The sequence below is a fragment of the Didymella exigua genome (genome assembly GCF_010094145.1).
Source record: "Didymella exigua CBS 183.55 unplaced genomic scaffold M421scaffold_2, whole genome shotgun sequence".
Classification (NCBI taxonomy): domain Eukaryota; kingdom Fungi; phylum Ascomycota; class Dothideomycetes; order Pleosporales; family Didymellaceae; genus Didymella; species Didymella exigua.
In genome coordinates, this window is record NW_022984776.1 from 1,439,796 (window position 1) to 1,455,624 (window position 15,829).

The 15,829-nt window shown below is 54.5% G+C and overlaps 7 protein-coding genes across 7 annotated transcripts; 5 read left to right on the forward strand and 2 right to left on the reverse strand.

The window, feature by feature from the left end:
* Window positions 1–99: 99 nt before the first annotated feature.
* M421DRAFT_416053 (uncharacterized protein) lies at window positions 100–1,356 on the reverse strand. Its single transcript, XM_033590923.1, has 3 exons — window positions 1,006–1,356; window positions 650–915; window positions 100–597 (listed from the first exon to the last, which is right to left on the reverse strand). The coding sequence occupies exons 2-3, from the start codon at window positions 887–889 to the stop codon at window positions 268–270; spliced, it is 570 nt and encodes a 189-aa protein (XP_033453952.1). The 5' UTR covers window positions 890–915; window positions 1,006–1,356; the 3' UTR covers window positions 100–267.
* On the forward strand, window positions 794–1,729 carry M421DRAFT_202929 (uncharacterized protein). The gene has a single exon (XM_033588133.1). It carries the CDS (start codon window positions 986–988, stop codon window positions 1,454–1,456), a length of 471 nt encoding a protein of 156 aa, XP_033453953.1. The 5' UTR covers window positions 794–985; the 3' UTR covers window positions 1,457–1,729.
* M421DRAFT_416054 (uncharacterized protein) lies at window positions 1,567–3,376 on the forward strand. Its single transcript, XM_033590924.1, has one exon. It carries the CDS (start codon window positions 2,003–2,005, stop codon window positions 3,197–3,199), a length of 1,197 nt encoding a protein of 398 aa, XP_033453954.1. The 5' UTR covers window positions 1,567–2,002; the 3' UTR covers window positions 3,200–3,376.
* Window positions 3,377–4,198: 822 nt separating this feature from the next.
* On the reverse strand, window positions 4,199–5,848 carry M421DRAFT_1080 (amidase; the record flags this gene model as incomplete). The annotated part of the gene is made up of 1 exon (XM_033587164.1): window positions 4,199–5,848. One exon carries the CDS (start codon window positions 5,846–5,848, stop codon window positions 4,199–4,201), a length of 1,650 nt encoding a protein of 549 aa, XP_033453955.1.
* Window positions 5,849–6,029: 181 nt separating this feature from the next.
* On the forward strand, window positions 6,030–8,294 carry M421DRAFT_416056 (ATP-dependent RNA helicase MSS116, mitochondrial). The gene is made up of 2 exons (XM_033590925.1): window positions 6,030–6,048; window positions 6,209–8,294. The coding sequence occupies exon 2, from the start codon at window positions 6,252–6,254 to the stop codon at window positions 7,899–7,901; it is 1,650 nt and encodes a 549-aa protein (XP_033453956.1). The 5' UTR covers window positions 6,030–6,048; window positions 6,209–6,251; the 3' UTR covers window positions 7,902–8,294.
* Window positions 8,295–9,039: 745 nt separating this feature from the next.
* On the forward strand, window positions 9,040–10,481 carry M421DRAFT_1082 (uncharacterized protein; the record flags this gene model as incomplete). Its single annotated transcript, XM_033587167.1, has 2 exons — window positions 9,040–9,733; window positions 9,799–10,481. 2 exons carry the CDS (start codon window positions 9,040–9,042, stop codon window positions 10,479–10,481), a joined length of 1,377 nt encoding a protein of 458 aa, XP_033453957.1.
* A 2,484-nt stretch (window positions 10,482–12,965) lies between these two features.
* M421DRAFT_202976 (uncharacterized protein) lies at window positions 12,966–15,672 on the forward strand. Its single transcript, XM_033588134.1, has one exon. It carries the CDS (start codon window positions 13,227–13,229, stop codon window positions 15,507–15,509), a length of 2,283 nt encoding a protein of 760 aa, XP_033453958.1. The 5' UTR covers window positions 12,966–13,226; the 3' UTR covers window positions 15,510–15,672.
* Window positions 15,673–15,829: the final 157 nt, after the last annotated feature.

The following is a 15,829-nucleotide window of genomic DNA, read 5'->3' on the forward strand; positions in this document are numbered from 1 at the left end:
TGATGTCCTCGATCTAGACTAAGAGATATGGCACCGGGGAACGTGTTTTAACTCTCCGTACGTGGTCCCTGCATGTTACCGTCAATGCAGAAGGCAAAAGTGGCATTCTCGGGATTCAACGTCTGAGCTGAAGCCTTAGGCATAGCAAGGATATAACGTACACAGGTTCAGTCCCTTGTCACTGCTCCTCTTGATGACCGCCGATCGGTATATGAAACTTCTCAGCCGCTCTTCGACCCATCTGCTGGAACGTTCGAGTTCAGGGCCTTACCCCATCTTCCGCAGCTTCCAGACGCTGATCATATCTTCACCGCGACCTTGTTCGAACGATATCGGCGGTTTCCAGTACGCGACTCGTTCAAAAGCACCAATGTCACTATCTAGTATGCTCAGGGACCCCGCATCATCAACGACCCACGTCCCCCCCTCTGTCAGGATATCTCGGTGCACTCCGCTGAGACCCCATGGTGGACCTGGAGCTGCCAGAGGTTTCCACAAGGGGAACTCTAGGCACATCAGCATGCCAGATAGAGAGAGCAGCTGTGACATCCGCTGCACCCAGTGTCGTCGCATCGACGGCAGTAAGGCACAGAGAAACTAGAATTTATCAACACCACACGTGGGGCCCTTAGGTTGATGTGGAACTCACAGTATAGTCGTAAATAATATCGAATCCTTCGAAGTCAGTACCCACCTGGATCTCCCAATCTCGCTCGAAAAAGTCACCAAGCATGATCTTTGCAGCTGCAGGCTTGGATCGACCTCCTCCTTTACCAAAGTTGTCGTCTACCGGCTTGGCTAACTGGACCTTGATGTTGGCATTTGCCGTATCAACAGCTTTCTGCGAGACCTCGAAACCCCAGGTTTCGAAGCCGTTCAATGCCAGCATTGCTACATCGTGCCCCTGCCACAGCCCTGCAAATAGCACTTATCAGTTATGTCGCGTTGATTGCGCATTCATCAAAGACTAAAAAGGAAAGGGCTGATGCTGCGAAATCGACTGACAGGGATGAACGCCTTCAATGGGCGTGTGCTGGCACCAAGCTCGATGCCGGGCGGGTGTGTCCACAGGAATGTCACCAGAGCCGGCGAAGGTCTTCCGCGATCCCACAAGTCTGGCTTGTCAAACTCCCAGGGATTGGACCAGCCGGCACTCTGTTTGTCGCGGGCGCTGGCGCTGTCAGCTTCGTCGCACGTGCTGAAACTTAAGTCCCACTGGACGTCATCGAAATGCGCGATCAATTGCGTCCTGTTCTGCAGCGATTGGGCCTTGGTAGTCATAATGCTGGTAAGAGCCTTCCGAGCCCCATCAGTGATCGCACGAAACTCTGACGAATGCTCATGCGCTCACAAGCCGCCTGCGGGTATGAACGCGTTGCAGTCTGCAGGGGGGATCGCAGAGTGTCTTCAAGGGGTTAGAGAAAGTGATTGGATTTGGTTGTGGAGCTCGCTCTGACGGTGGGGCGCTTGAAGGGCAATGGACCCTGCACGGTTCAAATCTTTCGATCCTTCGTTCCTGAACCGGAACGCACGACATCTGACGGGCGCCACGTCGGGAAAATCTTCTGACGACATGAAAAAGCGGCGTCTTGCGAGGAGACCCACGGGCAGAAGAACTCGCATTTCGTCATGCGCTGGACATTTTTATCACCAATCTGAAGCTACGGCTGGTTTCCGAAATGTCCAAGACACCAAGGCTTCACCATTTCTTGGTTTCCAGCGTTGGACAGCAGACAAGAGCACCGCCCCAGCTTATAAATTGGGTTAGCCACTGACGTCGATACGTGACACCCTTCCCTTTGGTGCATTCAAGGCCCACTAACAGGATCATACGGGCGTAGAATGGAAGGTATACGGAAGCCGGTTCATAAGACGGCTCAAGGGCGCAGTCACAGATTTCTTCTAAAAGTCTCTCGTAGATGTGTCGCAGCTCACTTGATAGTCGTGAAGTGTGCAACAACGTGTAGACAAGCAACTTATCGCGATACTTCATACTGCATAAATGGGCCGTCCATTCCGGATCTCCGCACCGACACGATCGCTTTATCATCTACGATACCGACTTGCGCTTGTTCTATCCATCTTCATACTGTTCGAGCAGTATCATCTCTTATTCGTGTACCGGCATGCACTAGCAGCGAAATACTCGCCAACAGAATTCAAGCTACACGCCGAACACTCGCAGCCATGGACACTAGATGAGGAAAGTGCACACCTCCAGGATCGGATCGTTGCGAATCGAGCAACATGGAGAGTGTTAGGAAAAGGGTGGGAAGGCGAAACATTCGTATACCAGGACTCAGTGATCAAGACATTCCGACCTGGGCAGAGTCCGTTTCGCAACTGCGCGCCTGGCACTGCGGGCGAAAAGTGGCCGACTGAGATACCTGCATCTTTGTACTTTGGAGGTACCGAAAACAATGCGACTACCTCCCAGGATGGCTTTTTACCAGTAAAAGCATTCTTCATGGTTGATTCCTCTGATACTCAGGCTGAGTGGCACCTAGTTACCACTCTGCTCAGGCATGGAAGTCTAAAGACCTTAGTCGCTAACATGAGGGAGAAGGGCATGCCTTATGAAGACATCGATGCACACTATCGTCCAGCTTTCGAAGGCCTCCTCGCCAGCTTACACAAGCTCCATGAAGCAGGCTTTTGTCACGACGACGTCAAGCCTGCCAACATCTTTGTGGCGGATGACACGCACTGGATACTTGGAGATCTCGGCAACCTGAGACATGTCTCACATCCCTATCACGCGTCGCTGCTCTGGAGTGAGAATGCACAGCTACCGGACTGCCGCGCCAATGACAACATCCGCGCGCTGAAGTCGTACATCCGCTTTGTCCGCGACTCGGCACTCGACGCAGATGCTTTCAACGCGCAATTCTTTGAGAAGAGAGGGCCGTTGAGTCGATTTTTCTGGTCGACTGTGGCCAACTCCTCACATTTGAGCGCTGCAGATTCTCGAGCACGATCAGCTGCTCTACATCCTCAGCTCGAAGCAAAGACTTCGTTTGAGTGCGTTGAGCAGGCATCTGGTCCAGCTTACGCATGGCTGAGCATATTTTCACGACGCTGGAGATACCACTACGCTGTCAACGAATTGCTGCACACTCGTATGGGAGAGAAGATGGCAAGGTGGTGGGCAATGACGTGGCTGCTTGGCGTTCCGGTTTGGGAGGTGTGTGGCGTTTGATACCCCCAGAGATGTTCTTTACTTCATCTTTATCAACTCGAGTGATCTCTTCGTCCCTCTGTAGCTTCGAAATCGCCTGCACTGTGGTTGAATTTTGTGTCGGTATCGATTTGTTGTATCAACACCATCAAACACCATCAAACACCTTAGTGTGACTTGCTTGGAGATTACCAGGTGCCAACTATGAAGTCTTATCACATCACAGACATACAGCATGGCTTTTTCTTTTCCGTAGCTGTCGCCTCTTCTCTGGACCCCGCGAACTATCGCGAGATATGGCTCAGACTCCACTAGAGCAGCACACTGGTAGTTGTGTGTAGTCTAGCAGAACTCGATCTTGACCGCACGAAAAATTAGAGATGGTCGGCTTGAATACTCGTGTGACAGGTGACCTCTGTAGACATGAAGACCATGATGAGCTCTGGCCGATGCGATTAGGTCAGCCTTTCTGGCGATGTGAGAACTCCCTCCCAAAACTTCAGACTCACGGCCCCGATGATCCAGGCACAGGTGGCGATCCTCCACGGCTGTCTAGGTGCACGTCGACTCATTCGGGCTGTGCGTAGCCTAAGCCTGGCGTTTGACTATCATCACGGGACAATGGACGTCTTCACACCCGGTGCGTATTCTCATTGCTGTAAATACCCAATGCAAGGAGGCTGTCGTCCGCCATGTAAAAGATCTAGCCTAACTCATTAGCGCAGGTAAACGCACCGGAAGACTGAAAATGTTCGGATTGCAGCAAATTCAAGCTGCAAAAAGCACGCCAGCCAATAGAAGCTCAACTGTCAGAGTCGTCTCGCCTCCGGTTCTCTACTGGCGGCTAGCAAGCTTCTGTCCGATCGGACTGCCTTGACGTCGTACGACGCGGAAATGAACGTCAAGTCAGTCGTCGCCATCAATGCGGTTAAATTACCAAACAATAATCTTCGGCGGATCGTTCTCCGTATTAACAGCAATGGTACCCATAGACGACCTCGGAGGGACGATGACTCGATATCAAGATAATGCCTGCCGCGGCAGACCGATCTTATCGGTGATGTGCTCAAGAATCGCCACAATCTTCTCGTCTTCGAAGCGTCTGCCCACGAGCTGTAGTCCGATAGGTATCCCGTGAAACTCCGCAGGGTCCCAGAGCCCCCTGTTCTCCTGATCGAGCTCACCTAGTACCTGCTCATCACCGTTCCACTTATCAACTCTCTTGTCGACCTTATCCACCGGAAACACCAGACCTGGATAGTCAAGCAGGTTCCACTGACTTGTGTAACTCCAGTATCTCGCGGTATTATGTTTCGGTGCAACGCCAGGACCGACAGGACATAGCAGCGCATCAATGCCGTGCTTCTTCCAGTGCAGTGCGTACTCCTTGCGGTACGCCTCGCGTTCTTCGAACCAGTATGCCAGTTCGCCAACCGAGAGCTTCTTGACGCATGGATTGTCTTTGATTATCCACTTTGAGAGGGGCCGCCACGGCTCGCCGGAGGAGGCGATGTCTTCGCTGTCTGCTTCGCCGCCGTCGGTATAGTAGAGGGAGGAAAGGATTGCCCAGGCTTCGTCGTGCAAATGTGGTGGGAAATCGACCACCTCGATGTTGTGCTCTTGGAGCGCGTCTGTGACCCGCTTCAGGGCGCGTGTAACTGGTGGTTGCGGCCTTACAGTCCCGTCGTGCCAGAGCACGCCTATCCGCAGTGGTCTGCCTTCGGGAACAGCGTGCGTGCGCCAGGGCATAGGTATGAGTGCGGGTTCCTCAATCCATGGTTCTGAGTCGATAATAGTCTTCATGAAAATCTTGACTCCCTCAAGAGTTGTTGAAAGCGGTCCAAGGACAGTCTGGACAGTATCTGCTCCCGCCATCATATACCCCCAACCGTCAGTTGGCAGTCGAAAGGCAGTTGGCTTCAGACCGAACACACCACAGTTTGCGGCCGGACTGCGAATAGAGCCACCTACGTCCGAGCCAATGCCCAGACACGAGCCGCGAAGAGCGATTAAAGCGCCTTCACCACCCGAGCTGCCTCCCGACGTCAAGTTGCTGTTGTACGGATTTGTTGTGACGCCATAGAGGTTGGAGTCGGTCTCTAAATGCATCATCGTCTGTGGCACTGTTGTTCTGCAATGGAAAATCGCTCCTGCATTGTGGAGTACTTTGATGATGTGTGCATCTTCCTTTGCGATGGTGTCCCAGTGCGAAATGTAGCCGGTGGTGCATCGTAGTCCTTGAAGTCCGAGGTGTTCTTTCAAGCTGATGGGAAAGCCATGCAGTGGACCAATTGGACGCTGCTTTTCCTGAAAGTACGCATCAAGATCTTTTGCACGTTCTAGTGCGAGAGAGGGGAGGAGCTCAGTAAGACAATTTGAGAGTCCTTGTGCTACTGCGGCACGCTGAAGGTAGGCAGTAGTAACTTGCACAGCTGACAATTGGCCTGTTGAGAGCGACAAAAGCAGCTCTTCCGGCAGCAATTTGGTGACGGGCAATACAGAGTGGTCCAGTAGTTGATCAGGCACATGCATTGTGTTCTTTGGAAGATCTGAGGGTACCTTGGGCGCTGGTGGGGACAAGGCCGCTATTGTGGCATCTCGATGTCTGTGGGCCTCTTCAGCGACGTCAGTCCACGCCCTTCTTGACAACTTCGTGTTGGCAGCAGGCATCCTGTGTTAAAGTCATCAATTAACGAAGACGTAAGTCTGTGGTTTTGAGAGGCGAGTGTGAGATGCCCACAAGAGAGGCAGGGTTTCATTAGCGCGCAAGGCTGACCGCTGACACAGCGACCGGCGTTCCTGCGCCGCGCGCCGCAACGCTTGTCAACTTTTTTGTTGTCGCCTCTGAAACGCGCGCAGCAGTCTCTGCAGTAAGACATTCTCTTATTTTCGTTCTTTGTCCTCTCATAGGCTACTTCTGTGTATGTACTAGGGCGCGAGAATAATGAAATCTATTCCACATTCTCTGTTCGCTCCTTCCGGTGTTGCAGCACGTCTTTCTCTTTCAACTAATACTTTCCGCCTCTTCAGCAGACCTCACTTCACCTACAACTACAGGCACATTTTCACCGCCATGCCTCCCCCACCCAAGCGCAAGTGGCACCGCCCCAGACCCAGCGGCGCTGCTCCCACCAACGGAGCCAACCCTCTCTCGACCGCCGCCCAACAGCCGAAGCGCCCCAGAACCGAAGATGTCAAGATGCAAGACGTCAGCTCTACAGGCCCTGTCGATGTCAAGGCTATGTACAGTACATCTGCTGGCAACACCGAAGCCAAGCGCTTTTCTGAGATGAAGGGCATACTGGACCAGGCGCTGCTAAACAGCCTGGACAAGATGGGCTTCGAGTTCATGTCGCCGGTGCAGCAGAAGGTGCTGACTGAGCTGCCGAGCATCACGTCTGATTGCATTGTGCAGGCCAAGACCGGTACTGGCAAGACGGTTGCTTTCCTGCTGCCGGCCATCCAGAACCTTCTTGCCGGCAATGCGCCCCCAAGAGGCAAGGTCGGTATCCTGATTGTCTGCCCTACTCGCGAGCTGGCGCTGCAGATTGCGAAGGAAGCACACGGCGTCACTGCCTGCCTACCACGGAAGATGGAAACCCACACCGCCTTCGGTGGTACTTCTCGTGCCTCCAACCTCAAGGCTTTCATGAACGGCAACCCCACTATCCTTGTTGCCACGCCCGGTCGACTAGACGACATCCTTGGCGAGGAAGAGGTTCGTGAGCGATTCACTCACGTCAAGACCGTTGTTCTCGACGAGGCTGATCAGATGCTCGATGCTGGTTTTGCGCCAGCAGTCAAGAAGATCCTTCGCCGCATCCCACCCAAAAACGACGGCTGGCAGGGCATGTGCTTCTCTGCCACTATGAACCCAGATGTCATGGATGTCGCAAAGTGTGTTCTCTTCCCTGGATACACCGCGCTTTCGACAGTGGACCCTAACGAGGTCCCCACCCACGAGCGCGTCCCACAGTTCTTCATCACTGTTCCCTCAGTAACACAGACATTCGCTGCCCTTCTAGCCTTGATCGAGGAGGAGTACAACAAGAACCCCACCGACTTTAAGGTCATCGTCTTCGGCACAACTGCAAACGGCGTGGGTCTGTTTTACGACCTGTACAAGAACGCCTTGCCCCAGTTCAGGCTCTTCGAGCTGCACAGCCGAATGTCTCAACCCGCCCGAACCAAAACCACTCAGCAGTTCAAGGATGCTACAAGCGGTATCTTGGTAGCGTCTGATGTGGTAGGTCGCGGAATGGACTTCCCTAACGTGGGCCTTGTTGTTCAGGTCGGACTTCCGTCAAGTACTGAGCAGTATGTTCACCGAGTCGGTCGTACAGCCCGTGCTGGCAAGGATGGTCGCGCTGTCATCATCCTGTCCGAGCAGGAATCCTTCTTCCCAAAGATTAACAGGACTCTGCCGCTCAACCCTTACCCTGTGGACATCGTCTCAAAGGTGCCTCAACATCAGCGAACCGTTGATCGGGCATTCACCAATGTGGAAGAGGAGGCAAAGGCAAAAGCCTACCAGGCATTCCTCGGATATAACAAGACCTTCTTGAAGAAGTTGAAATTGACCCCCGCCGAACTCGTACGCCATGCAAACGAATACGCGAAGGCCATGGGCTGCCCGGAACCGCCCCTCATTGAGAAGAGCACAATCGGCAAGATGGGCCTGAAAGGTGTTCCTGGTCTCAGAATCGGCTCTCGCAGGGCTTAAGCCACAGACTGAGTCTGTGTAGGCGACAGCCTGCTCTGGCCGTGCTGGAACAATGCATCATCTGAATGAAGACCGCTTTTCGATGCCATCTTCTTCCTCTGCAGCCTGTTGCAAGATACCCGGCGTTATTGGAAAGCGGCGTTGAACACTCGATTTGTATAGACCAAGCGACTTTCACGATAACCACCTTTTTGATAGACCTAGCATAGATAATGATCGAAACACGAGGCCGAAAGCCGATGTGGCTGAACACTTTTTTGCGAGAAACTACATGTGTGGAGGCAAGGGAGTCCGGCCAGTGAAATAGAAGACAACAGCGGTCGCGCCACCGAATCCGGCTCGCAAACAACTTTCTGGACCGCTCCTCATGGAACGCAGTCTCATGTACAGGAAAAATCATTATTTTCCATCTTCGCTATGCTTTTCTTATGCGCGCTCACCGCCCAAGAGTGGCTTGGAACGTTTCAACCAGATCCTGCCTACAATTTGACAGCCGAGGCATTCGTCGAGCTCGATGTCACACATACATTTGTACGACCGTAGTCTGATGAGCGTGGAAGTGTAGCACCTGCATCGAGACTCCGTGGAACCACATCCCTTCGCGACCTCATCCGATTGTTCGGGTCCAGACCGCAGCTGCGCTTCCACAGCACTGGTACGATTGCATCTGCCCCCCGGGTTCAATTCGTCACCGTCTGGCTGGCGCTGGTGCGCAAGGTGAGTCCGTAAGGGACGTTCGAGAGACATTGAAGCTATCGAACAGCTGCGAATAGCTACTGTACGAGGCTATCAATACACCGTGATGACAGGGAGCACCAACAAGGCTGCCCAGAGACCAAATCTCAGCCGAGTCAGGGTGTTCATTCGACATGTTTCGATGCTTTGTGTACCTTCACCTCCATCTAGCTCAGGTACGATCCAACGAATTTACGTGCAGCTTTAGCCTCATGAGACCGGTGAGTCTTCATCAATTTGGTGCCATCTCCAGCAAGAAGACAACTCCCTTGACGCCACTGGAACGGTCATCACGACGAGTATTTAGCAGCCTCATCTTCCACATCAGCTAGCCATCCAGCAGTCCACTCGCTTCTTTCGTTAGCTGTTCTAGTCTCTCGTTTATTCTCAGCACTTGTTCAAGATGATAATTACAGTATTCATTGCTGCTTTGGCAGCTGTTTCCACTGCACAGTGTCAGGAGGTCACTGAAACAGTGACTCGATGCACAACCAGCTACAGCGAATTCCCTGCGCCTACTGGATCCATCTTCGAGACGTCGTTAGTCTACACGACTGTCACCAACAATCTCTCCGTCACCAGCACCACCCAGCAGACAATCACGGTCACTCCTGTGGCGACCACTTTTACCGATGTCGTCAATACAACTACGACATTTACCACAACAGTGACTTCCGTCCCTGCTGCAACTACTGTCTCCGCACCTGTCGGTTTCTTCCCGCTCATCAACACTCCTGCTGCTACTCCCGCCGCCTTTGGACGTCACCGACGTGCACTGATCGAGACACGGGCTCAGCATCTCGAGAAAGTCAAGCGTCTCCCCAAGACCCCCGAGGGCAACACTGGAGGATTTATTGTCCTTCCTAATGGTCAGGGTCAAAGTCTCAAGCGCATCTACCCTGTAGGCGTTACGTGCCGCGTCACTACCAACATCAACAGCACCGAGACCATCATCGTCACCGGTGTTCCCAAGACCGAGGTCCTGGTTCCTGCCACTGCTACTGCTGTTAGCACGTCTACCATGACCGCTACTGAGACGGTCATCGAAATCGAGGCCCAGCCGACTGAGTACGCAGCCTGCCAGCCAAACAACGTGGGTAAGTAGTACAGCACAGCATGGCTCTAAGCAAGTGTCACCAGAATCGCTACTAACACACCCCAGTGAGCAACGTTCCCGGATTCGACAACCGTCCGCTGTTTTTCGACCGCATCGTCTTCATCCCTGTCGACGGCTTCCCCATCGCCAACAGCCTAGTCGTCAACACCACCTCGGCGGTGAACTGCTGCATCGCGTGCCAAAACACGCCCTTTTGCGCCGGCTCCTTCTACGCCCCCTCCATTCGCGCCTGCCACCTGCAACTCACCCAGGCAGCGCCCGTGGCCTCGGTGCCCTCGCTTCCCTCTGCAAGCATGACCCCGCCCTTCCCTCTGCCCAGCTCAAACACTTCCCTCCCTTACCTCACTGCATCCGGCGCCCCCTACCCAGCAGGCAACGGCAGCATCGCGCTCTACCCCACCGCAACTGGTCGCCTACCCAGCGGCTACAGCACACTGATTCCGACCGCCACGCCAATCTCCAGCTCCGGCGGCATGAGCATCCTCCCCATCGCCGAGGCGCCGGTCCCGGGTACTGTGAACCAACCCGGCGCGGGCACGTGTTCGGCCGGCAGCATGAGCTTGTATCTGGGCAAGGTGTATGGGCAGTCCAACTTCCCCGCGGATGTCGCGATGAGTGTGAGTAATGGGCCGTGCGGACGCATGAGCATTGATTTTGAGCCGCAGCCGGCGGTCGAGGAGGGCGAGCTTGGGCAGGCGGTTGAGAGGCGGTGGATTGCTATCTCGTGAAGATGGGGATAGGAGATGAAGAGTGGAGTATTTGATGGCAAGCTGTGTAGACGCATTGGGGGCTGTTTGTGTGTATTTTTGTCCATGTCACTCCTTCATGTTCTGGACTTTGTGGTTTTGTGTGGTTATGAGTTCTCTTCCAGACATACTTTGTGGCCTCGGAGGCCTTTAGCTGGATTGTTGGCTTGTAGAAATTGTACTCTTTGCATTACACCTCTTGTGTCCAGACCTTTTCCCAGATTCGCGATGCTAGATTTGTCTTCTCGAGTAGAGTAGGGTGCAGGTTCAGTTGTTACAAGACACGTGGTCACTTGCTCTTTTCGACATAAGATAGACCGCAGCTTTCGAACCAAGAGTCATTTGAATGAAGTTGTGGTGGCCGGGAAAGGTCTTCCTCATCGTCTTTTCAGAAGGGCGACCCTGTCGTAGGGCTGAATATCTTCCGGTGTTCTTTGGATATTCTCGGCGGTTCTTTTCTTTGATGTCCAGACGCAAGAGGACATCCCTAGACGTACGTGACTTGACATTCGAAGCTTTATTGACTCGGTGATCATGAGGACGATCACGCAGGACTGTGGAGACTGGTCAGACGTTCTATTTCCGACTGATCCTCCTGGTCAGATAAAGGAAGCAGAGGCTGTAGAGGCGTCTGCATCGGTACGAAGTAGTGTCGAAGATCCTGCCTTAAGCTGCATGGCGCAAGTGCGAGCAAGGGAAGAGTGGATCGTGACGGTGCTGACTGCATCATGATGAAGACTTCGGTACACGGAGGGAGCGTTGCCATGCCAACCGTCGTTTCGTTGAAGACTACGGAAGACGCATCTCGTGAGCGTTTTCATTCTTGGCTCGCTCAGGCGGTGGTTGAGACAGGTGACAGGCCGACTCTGACCCACCTCCGGCATCGTAACGGCGGGTCTCCAACGTCAATGCATTTCATGCAGCCTTGCGCTCCGCTTTGGCGCTGTTGAGGCTCGAGCGAAGATTGCTGACCTCGCGAAAATGATCTGATGATCTTCATGTGCCCCACGCTGGATGCATCGATATCCCGAGCCGCAGCGAGATTGCAGGTTCCTGCCAGCTTTGGAAGCGCGGGTAGATTCACCGGAGCACACTCCGGATCGAGATCAGAGAAGGTTTCGCTTAGGAATTGACTGTGGCTGGTGGCTGGCGCATCTCAACGGCAAACGGCTACTTCGAGTTCGTTGATGAAATCTTGCAGCGTGGGCGCTGCTGATGTACGAGCAGCGAAATTCAGACCTCGCTCTTTTGGTAAGGTGAGGTGTAGTCATGGTGATTTGCGCAGCGTGTGAGCGCTATATTACTTCTTAGTCGTGGTAGCGACTGATGTGCCCCTCGCAATGACCTGCGAAGGGCTGCTGAAATCAAGGTACCCTTGATCTTGGCGGTCGACAGCCTTGTGGACGTTTTGGGTCATGGTACGTTTGATTAATTTGGCAGGTGTCAAAGGGGCTCAACATTGCTTCTGTGAACTTCTATCGCGATGCTCGCGCATCTCCCGGGCTCCTAAGGGCAGCGAGAGACGGCATTGTTGTAAAAGTACCGAGATGTACTTGGTGATTTCCGGCGTTTACCCTGATCCTCCTTCTAGACCGTGGGGAGTGGCTTGCTGGCTGGTGGAGCAGAGCTGCAGCCAGGATTCCCGCGTTGTACCTCGTCAGTCTCATCTGCCCTAGGCTCTCAGTGGATGGATAATAAATCCACACGATAGGCTATGCAGCAGAACCCCTATGACCTGTGCGAGCCATTGGGTGCTGGCTGTCGTTCGCAGCGTAGCGTCGCAGTGCGTTGTGCAGGCGCTTCTCCACCACGGGGATGATCCTGCGCGCAAAAGGAACCGACGAGCTCCATAATGGCTCGCAGCTGCTGGCTTGGGCTGCGAATGACAGACGCCTTGTTGGTCGAGCGTCCGTGAGTAAACAGCTGGCTAGCTCCATGCTGGCGCGAGGTTATTCCTGGGCCATTCCAGGGCTGCAATGACGCTGATCGAGGCGCGATGGAGCAAAATGCGTCTTTTGTGGTGTGCAATTGGCCAGACCGGCCCCCTTGCACCCTTGCACAGTCGTTCCTTCCTTGCTGCCATCCGGACCCGCCAAGACCAGGAGCATGCAGCTGATTCCAACCAGGCGCTCGCTCTGCTGCCGCTCTTGCGCTCTTGCGCTCTTGCGCTCTCGCCGTCTTACTTGCTGGTAGATCCAGCTTGTACCCCGTTTATTGACCACAGCTTCCCCCCCGTGTCTCCCTCGCACCTTCCTCAAAGTGCCCTGTGTAAACACAACAGTCAACACGCGCACAATTGCTTGCACAAGCATTCAGCCCGCAATCGTCGATCCGGCCATCGCCCATTGATCTGTCGTCACAAGCCGCCTGCTAGCGCCGGCAAGCGAGTCGCTCGGCTGCTTCACATCGCTCGCCGCACAGGTAAGATAGCAGCCGCCTCGACCGCGCTCCTGCTCACCGCTGCCCCCAAGCCCTACCCAACGCTCCCAATTCACCACGTCGCATGCCAGACAGCGCACTCCTGTCGGCGTTCACCGCCCAGACCAAGTCGCCTTCACCAACGGCTCGCACGCCCATCGTCATCGCAATCTCCTGCACCACTCCATTCGCCGACCGTGCCCTGTAGCCTGGACCGCCCCGTTCTGCAAAACTCTACGCGACTTCACGCGTCAAAGCGTCTGGAGAGACTATACAAGGTCTCTAGGGACGTCGGCCGCCTCGCATGTAATGGCAGCAGCGCGCCGACAGCCGTCCATGCAGATTTTTCAGGATCCCGTACCACCTGAGGATCCCCACCAGGCCGCCCCCTACGATCCGCGCTATCTCGACGCCTTTGTGAGCATCGTGGACGTGTCGAACGACTCGCACACCCTCCTCGCCCCGCCAGACGCCTTCACCACCGAACCGTCGCCACGCAAAGGGCGTCACCTCTCCAGCTCTCCCACACGCAACGTGCTTGGCAAGAAGGACGTCAACCTCCCACCACCGAGAGAGCAGCGTTTCCGCACTGACGCGCCCATGAAGAAGGCGCACCAGCCCGGGCATCCGCACACGATGGCTCCCGTACAGTGCTGGAACAACCTGCCGTCGTCCCAGATGAACAAGGAGAACGCATACGCCTACCCGGAACCCAAAATGGCCGCCATGGCAGCGGCAGAGCCACCGGTAAAACACGCCGCCAACAACAAACGCGCCCTCACGGACGCAGCACCATTGCGCGACCGCAGCAAGAAGCAGAAGGTCGCCAAGGATATCAAGGTCGAAGAAACAGAAGGACCCCTCCCTGAGCCAGACGAGATGCCCACTGTCGAGGATGATGGCAACAAGCCGTCGTATAGCTACGCGATGCTCATTGGAATGGCCATTCTCCGTGCGCCAAGTCGACGCCTCACATTGGCGCAGATCTACAAATGGATCTCAGACACATTTGCATTCTACCGCAACTCGCAAGAGACAGGGTGGCAGAATAGCATCCGTCACAATCTCAGCCTGAGCAAATCATTTTCGAAACAGGAGCGACCGAAGGATGACCCTGGAAAAGGCCACTACTGGGTCATCAACGCCGGCTTCGAGAAGCAGTACCACAAGGTCAAGCCCACACGCCGTTCCACTAACCCTGAGAGTTTGGTTCCGGCATACCCCAGCGACCTGCCTCGCCCGTCCACGTCAACGTCTGCTAGCTTCCCGCCTATGAGCTCGACCAAAGGCTTCGACTCGAGCAGATTCCCTGAGCCAGAGGAGAATGACCTGCCAGACTCGGATGCCACCATTCCGTGCTCAGACCCTGCTGCCCACGACGGACATGACTCAGTGAATATGCCACCGCCGCGTGCATTGCCGTCCTCGCCACCACCTGCTGACATTCAATCGTCTCCACCGCCGCCTGTCTCACGTTCGCGATCTGTTCGCGAGGATACTCCTCCACGTGGACCTCGCTTTCCATCCAACAGCAGCCGATCAGGTGGACGCCGACGTAAGTTCAATGGTCTTGGCGACAGCGGTTACTACTCTTCCATTGAGTCATCAGCGATCAAGGGTAACCCGCTCGGACCACTCCTCACTTCCGAGGCTGATCTTGATCGCCCATCCATCAAGAAGGGACGTGCGGAAGAGGAAATTGCCCGGATTCGTGGCTCCTCATACGACTCTCCTTCCAAGCCCAGGCCTTACATGAGACAGCCTAATGCTGCCCAACCTATCTCGTCGCCCTTTCGCTTAAGCGAGAAGCCCGGAAACCCGCTCACCCCTGCCATCGTCTTCAAGCGCCCTGCTTTGCCACCTGCATCCGCATCGCCAAATACCAACCTGCGCAACCACAGGAACAAGATGCGCGAACTCGTTGGAGGATCGCCAGACAAGAACCTAGCTATGTGGGCTGATACATCCTTTCTGGATGCCAAGGGTTGGAGTCCCGCTATTTCGATCCCTAACGAAGAGCAAGTTAATCTTGTCAGCGAGGGTTTCGAAAGCACATTCGATATCTTTGGTGACTTCGGCTACAATGAGAGCCCACTGAAGCGCAGTGTTGGCAAGCAGCGACCACGCATGGAACGCGCTGTCACCACAAGTGGTGTCCTCGCTGACATTACTGGCTCTAAGAGTAACTTTGTGAACTCGCCCACTCCCAACTGGAAGATGGCGTCCTCTTTCCTCAACATCCCCAACCTATCGCCGCTCAAGGGCATGTCGCCGCTCAAGGCTCCCCAGCTGAGGCCTCCGACATCCACCGCGTTGGCTGGCCTGGGTCTTTCTCTTGGCGGACCAAATAAGGAGAACAAGCTCACCGGCCTTATACCTCCAGAGTCCTACAGCGCCCCTTCAACACAGCAGCAGAGCAAGGATGATGATGACATCTTCCACCTTCTGCACAGCGATGAGTCTGAGCCGGGTATCGACCTGCTGCAAGGGTTCGAAAAGATTGGTGCGCGACCGTCCGCTGTCGCCCCCAACGGCTCACCCAAGAAGCTGTCGAGACCTGGTCTCGCCCGCAGCAACACTGTTCGTTTTTAAGCTAATGATGCACATGAGCAGAAAGCGATCTTTCGGCCCGGGTCAGTCCAGGCTTGAGCATTGTCACGAAGTTGCAGCCGCCTCGCAAGGCTGGCTCCTCGTGATCTTGCAACACAGCCAGGTTGATGTACGCGTCGAAGGTGAGCTATGCTGTTCAGATGTGTTACAGGCCTATATGATACCCCCTTCCGCTTCCATTACCTACTATCGGCGCTCATCTCTTCCATCTTATATCACCTACCAGACCGTCCCCACTATCTTACCCTTCTTCGAGCGACACTTGAATACACACTTTGGATTTGTCTTCTGGATAATCCTCT

Excerpts from the sequence above, each read along its gene's own strand:
- M421DRAFT_416054 (XM_033590924.1), top strand. The coding sequence starts at position 2,003 with ATGGGCCGTCCATTCCGGATCTCCGCACCGACACGATCGCTTTATCAT.
- M421DRAFT_416053 (XM_033590923.1), bottom strand. The coding sequence starts at position 889 with ATGCTGGCATTGAACGGCTTCGAAACCTGGGGTTTCGAGGTCTCGCAG. Across the intron at positions 598-649 it reads ATATTATTTACGACTATACT|TTTCTCTGTGCCTTACTGCC; the intron begins GTGAGTTCCACA and ends GATAAATTCTAG.
- M421DRAFT_416056 (XM_033590925.1), top strand. The coding sequence starts at position 6,252 with ATGCCTCCCCCACCCAAGCGCAAGTGGCACCGCCCCAGACCCAGCGGC.
- M421DRAFT_202929 (XM_033588133.1), top strand. The coding sequence starts at position 986 with ATGCTGCGAAATCGACTGACAGGGATGAACGCCTTCAATGGGCGTGTG.
- M421DRAFT_202976 (XM_033588134.1), top strand. The coding sequence starts at position 13,227 with ATGGCAGCAGCGCGCCGACAGCCGTCCATGCAGATTTTTCAGGATCCC.